The sequence below is a fragment of the Rutidosis leptorrhynchoides genome, chromosome 8 (genome assembly GCF_046630445.1).
Source record: "Rutidosis leptorrhynchoides isolate AG116_Rl617_1_P2 chromosome 8, CSIRO_AGI_Rlap_v1, whole genome shotgun sequence".
Classification (NCBI taxonomy): Eukaryota; Viridiplantae; Streptophyta; class Magnoliopsida; order Asterales; family Asteraceae; genus Rutidosis; species Rutidosis leptorrhynchoides.
This window is the reverse complement of record NC_092340.1, coordinates 157,181,475-157,194,454: the sequence shown is the minus strand read 5'-3', so window position 1 is coordinate 157,194,454 and position 12,980 is coordinate 157,181,475. Positions and strand designations below refer to the sequence as shown.

The 12,980-nt window shown below is 31.9% G+C and overlaps 1 protein-coding gene across 1 annotated transcript; it reads right to left on the bottom strand.

Annotated features, from left to right (window-relative positions):
* Positions 1-647: 647 nt before the first annotated feature.
* LOC139863900 (F-box protein At2g35280-like) lies at positions 648-1,121 on the bottom strand. Its single transcript, XM_071852503.1, has one exon. It carries the CDS (start codon positions 1,119-1,121, stop codon positions 648-650), a length of 474 nt encoding a protein of 157 aa, XP_071708604.1.
* Between the last annotated feature and the right edge of the window lie 11,859 nt (positions 1,122-12,980).

Below are 12,980 nucleotides of genomic sequence, written 5' to 3'. Positions count from 1 at the left end.
CTCACCAACATTTTTGTTGACATTCAAATCATGTTTATTCTCAGGTGATTATTAAGAGCTTCCGCTGTTGCATGTTAAAATATGGACAAGATTTAGTGTCAGCATGCTTGTATAATATTGTTTAAAACTGCATTCGAGAATTACTTTGTTGTACCATATTAATATTGTAAACCAATATGTATTGGTTGTGTGTAAGTGAGATATTTTTTGATTATCATTTCTTGATAATCTAGGTGCTGTCCTTTTAACCTTGTCGATAAAATAAAGGTTATGGTTTGTTTTAAAAACGAATGCAGTGTTTGAAAAATATCTCATATAGAGGTCAAAACCTCGCAAAGAGATCAAATAATATGAAACGTTTGTAATCGATATGAACGGGACATTTCACGATAACTATATACAAAGTGTGAAGTAATGGTAGTTCTTGAGACGAATCTAGATAGACTCAAGTCGTTCAGTAAAAACAAGCAACTCATAGGACCAAAAACAACACATGCACTCTGGTTTTACCAATACTATTTCCCATCCTAGGACAAGTGGAAAATTACCTTTGTGGCCCCTAATAGTGCAGCACGTTGCGGCGTCATCAAAAGGATGGGAGTTACGTAATACCCAACAATGTCGTAATAAATCAAGAACCTTGATTCTCACCTCAACCACCAAATCTGATACCAGTTGAAATGTTTGATTAAGGATTTGTAATCCCTGTCTATTTCCTCTGTTTGGCGAGAGGCAAACGTAACCAACCCAAATACATAACATGCTTCTTTTAGTTGCATATTTGCAGCTTTTTCTAAATAATGAAGTCCTATACCGGGATATATAGAATCAAAATAAGTTCGCAAACCATGGCGAAAAATCGCATTAAGGTTTCCATAATGTATAGCCATAAAGAAAATACAGGCCAACTTACGGTTTCCACAAGGTGAGATATACCACCTATCAAAGGAAAGTCTTTTATAAACCAAGGCATGTTCAGAATGCTTATCAAATGCCTTGCAAACTAATTTTCCCATAAATAATTGAGCCGATGAACCCTGACCAAATCTAGACAAGATTTCATCAAGTATTTCTTGTGGCAGATCTTCTAAAATGTTCGGTTGTCTATCCCTAACATCCATTTGTATTTCATTTTATACTGTAAAAGAGACGAAATTATACCTAAGTCTGTAGAAGATAATGGAAATAATAAGACATTTCAAGCAATTTATACATATAGTATAAAGCAATCATACATATATTACAAGACATGATAAAACTTATTAATTACAAACTCTTCAATCGGACTCACTTGTTTCTTCCTCTTCTGACTTAGTTCGTTCTGCTAATTTCCTAGGGATAAACCCGCCACACCTAATACGAGCAGTCCTTTTCACAACTATTTTAGAAAAATCCAGCTTCTTAGATGTTCCCGGTCGATAATTAAAATTTAAGTAGTACGGATGTTTACGATATTTTCCATCAGGATATTTCCTGATAACATAGGATTCATCGGGTTTGGGATCGGGTTTCTCTATCTTGACAGATGGAGATTTTCCCTTATTGTTTTTTGTTTCTTTAAACTGAGCTGGTGTAATTTCTATCACTTCATCGGAATCCTCATCGGGATTCTCTTCCGGTTCCTCAGGAAATTGGAAATCTTCCCAGTATTTTTTCTTCCTCAGTGGAGACACCATTAACCATTTTTAACTTTGGTACATTGGTTGAAGATTTTAACTCAATATCTGAGTCACTTGAGTGATTACTGTAATCGGAGTCGTTTGATAGCCTAGCATGATCGGATGAAGTCATCTAACACATAATAGAAAGCATGTTAAGAGATTAATATATCACATAATATTTACATGTTAAGAATATATAGTTTCCAACAAAAGTGTTAAACAATCGTTTTTAAAACAGACACGGTCGAAGTCCAGACTTACTAATGCATCCTAACAAACTCGGTTAGACACACTAATGCAAATTTTCTGGTTCTCTAAGACCAACGCTCTGATACCAACTGAAATTCCCCGTTCATATCGATTATAAACGTTTCATATTAATTGGTTTCATTATGAGGTTTTGACCTCTATATGAGATGTTTTTCAAAGCCTGCATTCGTTTTTAAAAACAAACCATAACCTTTATTTTATTTTATCGATAAAGGTTTTAAAAGACATAACGTAGATTATCAAGTAATGATAATCTAAAATACAACGTTTACACACGACCATTACATAATGGTTAACAATAAAATGATACAACTATGTGTTTTCTGAATGCAGTTTTTAAACATTATCATACAAGCATGCTGACTCCAATTCTTGTCTTTTAAATAGAATGCAACAGCGAAAGTCTTTAATAATCACCTGAGAATAAACATGCTTAAAACGTCAACAAAAATGTTGGTGAGTTATAGGTATAACCTATATAATAAATCGTCATAATAATAGACCACAAGATTTCATTTTCATAAATAGCATACAGGCATATAGCAATCTGTATAAAAATCATTCATATGATGAACACCTGGTAACCGACATTAACATAATGCATATAGAATATCCCCCGCATACTCCCAAGTATGCCATATACTGGCAATCACAATCATCATATAAATCGAAGTACCAAAGCAGTTCAAACTCTGACTGGGGCTGGTTAGTGCCCATAGATCTACCTTTAGGATTCTCGTCAATTAGGGGCCATTTCCCTAATTCTTAGGTTACCAAGTTAAAGGGGAGATATTCGATATAGTAATCCAACCATAGAATGTAGTTTCAAGTACGTGTGTCTATTTTGTAAAACATTTACAAAGCTGCATGTATTCTCATCCCAAAAATATTAGATAGTAAAAGTGGGACTATAACTCACTTTCACAGATTTTCAATTAGTCGAAAATTAGACTTGGTCACGGATCGATTAACGAACCTATAATAAATATATACATATATATCAAAGTATGATAGAAATACATTCACATCATATTCTTATTTACGTGTTGATGATTTAAGTTGTTAAGTTAGCAGTCCAACGTTAGTAGTCCACAGTTAGTAGTCCAATGTTAGTAGTACATAAATAGATCGATATAACACCCTGAAATAATCAAGACATAGTATACACATATTGTATAAGACTCAATCATGGCCCAAGATACAGCTATTGTGTATATGGTGTCTTTCGATTTATCCGACGTATTGTGTAACTATTGTCTTAACTAATCAAGATTATATTATATTGTCTCGGACTTAACCAAGACTAGTATATTACAAGGAAATACTCATGACATGTTAGAATACATGTATAATACAAGAAAAGTTAGCTAGGATATGGTTAGTATAGTTTTGTAAAAAAATAAATTCGTAGCCATTTAAGGCTATTTCTTACCAATATTGTTTTGCCCTAACTTCTTCATTACAAATCGGTTTTGAGTGATTCAAATTGCTATGGTTTCGTAATGAACTCTAATTTTTGAAACTAAACTGAAAAAGTAGTGGTTTATAGCGGATTCACAGGTTATAAGTCCATATTTGAAAAAGGTAGTCATTTCCGTCGAAAGAACGATATCTTGATGACCATTTTGAAAAACATACTTCTACTTTGAGTTTAACCATAATTTTTGGATATATTATCATGTTCATATGAAATATAATTTTCCCAAAAGACAAACTTTTAAATCAAAGTCTATGATAGTTTTTAATTATCCAATCCAAAACTTCCCCCAGTTTTACTACGACGGCGTATGTCCGGTTTTACGGTGTTCTTCGTGTTTCCAAGTTTTAGATCATTAAATTAGCATATCATATAGATATAATACATGTGTTAAGTTGTTTTTAAAAGTCAAGTTAGAAGAATTAACTTTGTTTGCGAACAAGTTTAGAATTAACTAAACTATGTTCTAGTGATTACAAGTTATTTTCTTTAAATAAGATAGTTATATAAGTATGAATCGAATGAGGTTATGAACATCATTACTACCTCAATTATAGTAGATAAACCTAATTGAAATGATGAGAAATAAACTTGAGCTTCAAAGGATCTTTGCTGGCTTGGAAGTTCTTGAAGTAGAATCATGACACAAAAACAAGTTCAAGTAAGATTACTACTTGATTTAAGATAGTTATGTTTAAAGAAATCGAAACAAATCTTGAATATGATTATTACCTTGATTTAGAATGATAACCAACTGATATAAATGAAGATTTTTTGAGGTTGGATGATCACTTGAAATGGATTTGCAAGATTGAAAGTAATCTAGCAAACTTGAAAGGATTTTTGAAGTGTTCTTGAAGTGTTCTTCATATGATGATTATAGTTTGATTCTTGAAGTAGTTTTTGATGAAGATGTTGATTAGTTTACTGGAAATTTTGTTCTTGAGGGCGTGTGTGTGTTTTGAGAGAGAATTAGAAAGAAAATTGGAAATGAAATGAAGTGAATGGTGAGTGATGAGTGGTGAGTGGGGTTAAAAGGAGTTCTTGTTTTGTTTTCTTGCTCATAAGTCATGCTAGTTGTCTAATGGTTGGTTTCACATGTTTGTTGACTCATCAAGGGCTGCTAAGAGCTGAATTATTATGTGTATATACCAATAGTATATACATCTGGAAGTTGGGTATTATACGGGTACAAATATCGAAAGAATGCGAGTAGAATTATTGATGAAAATGAATGGGAATACGATTATAGCTATCTTTATTAAGTATAAGTATTTTGATATATGTATTTAAGTCTTTCAAATGTGTTTTAATACATCTTAATACAATACATATATATACATTTTAATTAAGTCGTTATTTCGTCGTTAATCATTACATATATATTGTTTCGAAACTCTTAAGTTAGTAGTCTCGTTTTATGTATCTAACCCATTGTTAATATACTTAATGAGATACTTACATATCATTATATCATGTTAATATATATATATATATATATATATATATATATATATATATATATATATATATATATATATATATATATATATATATATATATATATGTGTGTGTGTGTGTGTGTGTGTGTGTGTGTGTGTGTGTGTCCATATATATATATATTATCATGTCGTTTCTACAAGTTTTAACGTTCGTGAATCGTCGGACAAACTGGGTGGTCAAATGTTTATGTAAAATCCGTTTCAAACATTCAAGTCTTAACAAGTTTGAGTGCTTAACATGTTGGAAATATTTATTCATGTAAATATTCATCTCATATAATATATAATCATGGAAAATTCCGGGTCATTACACAAACAACACTGGAGGTCTGAAATCTGATCCAATAGTCAATCGATCTTGAGTAGACATATTGAAAAAATCTGAGAGAGATTCGGAAAGATTTGGTATATCTGATGTTATGCGAGGTGTATACGAAATAGTTATATTTTTACTACGAAATACTATTAAATACAATACAATTTTACACAAGTTATTTATTTATTTATAGAGTGGATATACCTAAACCTTGCTACAACACTATAGGCAGTGTACCTAATCGTACAGTAGTGTAGTTTTTAGTAAGTCCGGTTCGTTCCGCAGGAAGCTAGCCAAGTTTAACGCTTTATTTTTAAAACTATATTTATATATATATATATGTGTGTGTATATATATATATATATATATATATATATATATATATATATATATATATATATATATATATATATAAAAGCAATATTATTATTATTATAAAAGGGGGTTTTACCGTTTAATCACCGGTTTGTCGATTTTATGTCTTAAGTCGCAATTAAAACCTAATGTAAAATATTAAATATACAAATGAATTAATTTAAAGCGTAAATTAAATAACGATAATAAAAGTGCGATAATTTAAAGTGCGATAAATAAAATGACGATAAATAAAATTGCGATAATTAAAATGTACGATAATTAAAAGTGCGATAAATAAAATAACAGTAAATAAAAGTGCGATGAGATATAAAATAAAGGAATTATGCTTATTTAAACTTCCGTAATTATGATGTTTGACGTGTTGATTTTAATTTATTACCATGGGTTAATTGTCCTTTGTCCTGGATTATTTGATATGTCCATACGGTTTTGTCCATAATAGTCCATCAGTCATATTTATAAAGGGCGAGAGTCTTCGTCAAATTATCCTTATACCCGAAGTCAAATATTCCAACTAATTGGGGATTCGAACTGTAACAAGGTCTTAATACTTTGTTTAATGAATACACCAGGTTATCGACTGCGTGTAATCCAAGGTTTTACTACTTTGTTAACAATTACACCAATTACCCTTGAATGTAATCCACCCCTGTTTTAATGAGTCCATTAACTATTAATCCATTCCCAAGTCCGGTAAAATGAACAATAATTTGTATTTATAAATACCTCGCCCACCGTACCCGATTAAACGTATGTGGTTATATATAGATACGTCAAATTGTAACCTTTATATTAAATTAACGAGCTATCGTTTAGTTAATATAAAGCCCATTAATAGCCCATAGTCTAATTTCTACAAGTGTCGTTCTTTTGTCCAAATCTCAATTATGGTACAAAGCCTAATAACCCCGTCTTTAATATTTAGCCCAATATCATGATTACTTCGGCTAAAATAAGCATAATAATAATTTATCTACGAGACATTAATTTAAAAAGGTTGAACATAACTTACAATGAGTATTAATCGCGTAGTGTTACACGAACAGAATTTCGACTTACAAACTTAAAACATTCGCCACTATAATCTTATTATTATTAACTTAAAATTAAAATTAAAATAATATATATATATATAAATATATATATATATATATATATATATATATATATATATATATATATATATATATATATATATATATATATATATATATGAGAGATAGAGAGTAGATGAATATATGGTGTGTAAAATTCGTCCGAAAAATGCTTCAATTTATAGATGTGGCAAGTTGCTGGGTGCCATGCGATCGCATGGGATTAAACCTTCCTATCCATGCGATCGCATGGCCGTCATTTCCTGGTCACATTGCATTTTAAACGTGGACTGCTCATATTTATTTAATATATAATATAATATATATAATTTTATATAATTATATATATATTATATTATATTCTTGTACTCTGTTGACTTGTAATTTTAGCTTCGTTGCGTGGCGCGTTTGATAGTTGGTTCATGTCCCAGTTCCGGATTTCCGAACGTCCTTTCGTATGATTTAATATCTTGTACTTTGCGTTTCGTGGCTCGTACTCTTGTAACTTTTAGATGTTTCTCATCAATAAATTGAACCACTTGGATTGTATTTTGTACTTTTTAGCATTTTGGTCGTTTGCGTCTTCAAATCGTCGAATCTGTCTTTTGTCTTCACCTTTTAATATTTAAACGAATATCACTTGTAAATAGAACAATTGCAACTAAAAGCTTGTCTTTCTTGAGGGATAATGCTATGAAATATATGTTCGTTTTTAGTATTATCAAATATTCCCACACTTGAGCGTTGCTTGTCCTCAAGCAATATAAAACTTGAATAAAACTTTACTAGAATCACTTCTTTATTCTTCACAATTTTTACATCAGCGATTTCTATACGGTGGTATAAATAATGATAGTAACGATGTGGTTTACAATCCCACATGACTATGAAAATTTAGATCCTTTAGAAAATTGAATCTTTATGAAAACATTTGATCTTTTGAAAATTCAATCTAGCTTTTACCCTAGATAAGTTTTCCGAAATAACCCTTCACCGGTATTTGTAAAATGTTTTTGTGGGTTTGGTGGGTTTCAGATTTGAAAATCTTAGCTCAAAACTTATGGTTTTGTGTCACCCACTTGCTAACCTTGTATTAGGAAAGCAACACGTACAGTATACTTGCTCCGTATATTACCTTTCGGTAAACTACGGTCCGGTTGTAAAGGAAAGCGTTGAACAAGCAACTGTTGAGGCAATGTCCCGTGACATGCAGATGATTATGGTCAAAAATGTATCGGATGCAATTACTATCCTTTGTAGGAGCAATAGTAAAGATCACCCTATAGTTTTTTGGTCTGGCACAAGGTCCTGTCTTCGACCATGCTATGCAACTATCGTTCTTACGGTTGACACCCAATTTGGTTCAAGTGACCTAATGAATTCCGGTGAATTCTTAGGATTTTACGTTCAATGGTAATGAACGCATTGAAAATGGGTTTTTAGAAAACAAATCTGTTTGTAATTTGATCAAAATATTTTCTCGTTCAAGCTCGAGTTTAGATATCATTGAATTCCATGAGTTTGTAATTCTCAATCTTTAAGGTCAATCCCAAGGATTGAGTAATATCAGGCTTAAAAGCTAATTTTTGATCTTTAAGGAGATTATCCTTTCTGGGGATCTGATTCATTAGTCTTATAAGCTAATTTGCGCGGTGCCCCCCCCATTGTATGAGACAGATCCTCTCATGGCTGGGATAAGTCTGACCACTTGGCGACCCTGTTTGATGCTGAGGTCCGTGGATTTCCAGCTGATTTTCGAGAGAACTTTTCAAGGTTTTTCGTAGACTTTACAACTGGTCTGGACGACAAATTCCTGACCTAAATCAAGAAGCGCGTGTCTTTTTTTTTCTCGGAAGACTTTACTTCCTTATAAATTCTATTTATATTACAATAAACTTGGTAAAACTGATTAATATTGTTCAAAACAAAAGTATCTTCAATTATTTGTACAAAAATATGTGATATATGTTCTAAATAACTTGGTAAATTTTTTTCACACTTGGCTTTTATTTTGCCTTTTTATTCTCCTCTATTTCATTTTAAATGAATTCAAGTGTTTTGGGTTGTTTCTCAATTTATGTCCTTTCCGAGGTAACAATAATTTCGGTGTTAACACCTAGTTTTATCGTTCATAAATATGTATAAACATGATTTTGAGTTCATTTAGTTGAAAATTTTGAAAAATTTTATTAGAATTGGGTAGTCAGTATATAAGACTAGGGCTGTTCTTTATTGTCAGAGAGCACTAGATTCTAATACAACTACTGCGTTACTAGCATTTTTAATGGTAACCAAGTGTTTAAATTAAAATTTTTTAAAAATCCGAAAGAATTTAACCCCTTCCCACACGTAAGATCTTGCAATGCCCTCATTTGCAAGAAATCGGTAGCAATTTGAATTATTGAGGGTGATTAGCGTAGAAAAATGATTAAATTTTACCAAAGTTTACAAACATATTGTTGTTTGTGTTGAATGATAAATGGTGCACATCATTTGTTCATTCCGTCTGTTATTACATCACACTTGTTTTTCGTTTTGTCGTCAAAATTAATAGCTTTTGCTGAACTTAATGCAAGTCTTTGAAAATGCGCTGTTTTACCCTGTTGTGTACATGAGATAAAATACATACAATACAAATATAAACATGCATGGTAATTGAAATGGGACTTAATATCCCACTTTCAAATTACAAAAATGAAATATTAGTACAAAATAATAAAAATATTAAACATTACATTAAAGTAACAAAATGTTAAATGTTTAACATAAATAGATAAAAATAATAAAAAAAGAAGACATCACCAATGGAACACTATTGATTTGGATAGGGGTTCCAGTTCATATCGTCGTTCAGGTTCCATGGTTGGTGATAGGTGTTCTGGTATGCTTGATTGGGATCATACAGGTCAAAGGGTGGTCGCATGTCGGGCTGATGTGGTGGATAGTAAGTAGGTCGAGTCGGGATGTAGTTATTTGGTACCTGATATGATAGTTGGCTCATAATTTGGTGCTGATGAACTTGCCAGCTATCGTGTTGGCGTCGCCTGGAAGTCTCATACTCATTCATGGCTTGCCACTTCTCATACCGACGATGCCTATCCTCATTAGTCATTTCTACCTCATCTATACGCTGGAAAACGTCAGTAGCACTATCCCTAATGACATCCCTAATGTCATCCGCTTCCTCCATCTCCTCATCCGAACCCCTCTCTACCTGTGGATGGCGGCCCTGATATTGTACTGCCTGATTGCTTCTCCTAGTCAATACCTTTGCACCTTGATAGACTTGCAAACCTAAAGTCTCGTCCTGTTCCCTACATACCATCATCGGACCCCCTTGATCCCTATCTACACCTAAATACTCTCTAATGAGAGTAAGAAAAATACATCCTCCTATTATTCCCCCTTCCTGTATACCTTCCACTATTTTGGACAGATAAAAACCAACAAAGTAGGGGATATTAACAAAGCGTCTAGTGTTTCGAATGCATTTAAGGTAAAATAAATCGTGTAAGGTCATTTTCTCCTTATTGTTACCTCTTTGTGTAATCAAGTTTGCTAAGAATCTATGTATTATACGAAGCTCGGCTTTATTAATATCTAAATAGGAGTGTCTTCCTCCCCGCGTAAACACATTAAAATTTGACATACGCCTCCAGATGGCGTTAGCGTCAAAATTTCTATCTACCCGCTCACCATGATAAATCAAATTTGTACAATCAGGTGATAGTAATTCAGCGGGAGTGTAAATCTGTAAAGCCCTGGCTATGTCCAGCATGGACATCCTGTACATCCTACGGCCAAGTAAAAATCTAAGAAAACTCTTATCGTCTAACCTATCTACATCCTTATTAAAAGCTATAGTACTCATTAGCTCAACACACCACTCTTTATATACAGGCCTACAAGTGGTAAATAAACGTTCCCAATCAGTAAAAGAAGAGCTGCCATACCTTTGGATTAGATGTTGCCTAACTGGGTTAGCTAGGTGGACCCTTTCCAAAGGCTCCCAATCTATTACCCTTGGTACTTCTACATTTTTGGTCCAAAGCTTAAATTTGTTACTTTGGTACGCCGGGTAATCTCTCCAACTTCTATCAATCCTTAAATTGGGATGCAACTGTTCTTCATGAATTGTTGGGTGTTCTATTATATGATCAATGGGAAATACTATGTAGGCAATAAAAAATTGTGGCTCTGGCTCATAGTATGGCACGTGTTAATCATAATGTTGTTGTTGTTCAGGTTGGTGTTCCGGTTCGTGATATTGCATCTCTGGCTGTGGTTCCGGTTCAGGTTGCCTAGACGATGATGCACCGTCCGTATCTATATTTCTATGCAAAGCACATTAAACACAAAATTTGTGCATCCAAATATGCGTTAGTGTTAGCAAAATAACAAATTAAAACAATTACAATAACATGTTTAATCCATATTAAACGTATGCTCATTTTCATATTTTTATCAATTCTACACATTTTCAAATAATCATATATGAAAATGTTTACAAAGTTCATAAGCATTCAACTCAAATAACATGTCAAAATAATCATTACTAGCAATTAAACAAGTTTTAAATGACATTTATATTAAATTAATCAAGTTCATGAATTTTAGACTTAAAAAGTCCACTTTAATTCTCAAAAATCATGTTTAGGATCAATGTTTGGATCATTTAGCTACCTAAACATGTTACACTACTTATTTTAGCAATAATTCATGACAAAAATCGATCATAAAGCCCCAAATTGCACAAGAATACAAACCCTAGATTTCTAAAAATTTTGAAGTTTTTGGCTTCAAATCATGACAAATAGCATCAATCTAGGTTATACATGCATAATATACTAACAATTTAAGTCTAATTACACTAGAAATTAACAAAATCAAATTAGGTAAAAATTAAAATTATCACAAAAAGTAGGAAATTTATGAGTTTAGGGGTGAAATTTTTACCTTCCTGCTTCCCCATCTGAGAAAAGACATGATTATAGCGAATTATTGTGATGAATTTCGTTGATTTTGGTGAAAAATTGGTGAAATTTGAGGGTGTTTGGGAGTATTTACGTATGTTTGTGTGTATGTTTTTGTGAAGACAGAGACCAGGTCGTGGGGTTTTTCTATCTGTCCAGTTTTCTGGGGCCATGCGATCGCATGGTGGTGTAGGTTAAATCCCATGCAATTGACCAAAAAGCTCAAATGTACAAGATACAATTCAAGTGGTTCAATATATTGATGAGAAACGTCTAAAAATTACAAAAGTACAAGCCGCAAAACACAAAGTACAAGATATTAAATTATGCGAAAAGGCGTTCGAAAATCCGGAACCGAGACATGAACCAACTTTCAACGCTCGATGCAACGGAGCTGAAAGTACAAGTCAACTATGCACAAGAACATAATATAATATTTAAATAATTCATAATAAGAATAATAATAAATAATAAAAAGTTGTTAATTGAGCATAGTTAAAGGGTCATAAGTGAAAATTTCAAATCAATAATTCGCAACGAGATATTATTGACTCAACTTTGAATGGTAGCCAGCTAACATTCCACCTACAACAGTATCAATCATTTGCCTATAAAAGCAAGGCACGGAGTAATGAAGAAACTACACCTTTTTCTTTTCCTTTCTCAACGTAAACATATATATATATATATATATATATATATATATATATATATATATATATATATATATATATATATATATATATATATATATATATATATATATATATATATATATATATATATATATATATATATATATATATATTATAATTATAATTTTTATTTTTATGTAAGTTTAATAATAATAAGGTTATAGTGGCGAATGTTTTAAGTTTGTAAGTAAAAAATTCTGTCCGTGTAACACAACGCGATTAATACTCATTGTAAGTTATGTTCAACCTTTTTAAATTAATGTCTCGTAGCTAAGTTATTATTATGCTTATTTAAATCGAAGTAATCATGATGTTGGGCTAAATATTAAGATTGGGTTATTGGGCTTTGTACCATAATTGAGGTTTGGACAAAAGACCGACACTTGTGGAAATTAGACTATGGGCTATTAATGGGCTTTATATTGACTAAATGATACCTCGTTAATTTAATATAAAGGTTACAATTTCAAGTATCTATATATAACACATACGCTTAATCGGGTACGGTGGGCGGGATATTTATAAATACGAATTATTGTTCATTTGACTGGACACGGAGATGAATTAATAGTCACTGGACTCATTAAAATAGGGGTGGATTACATTCAAGGGTA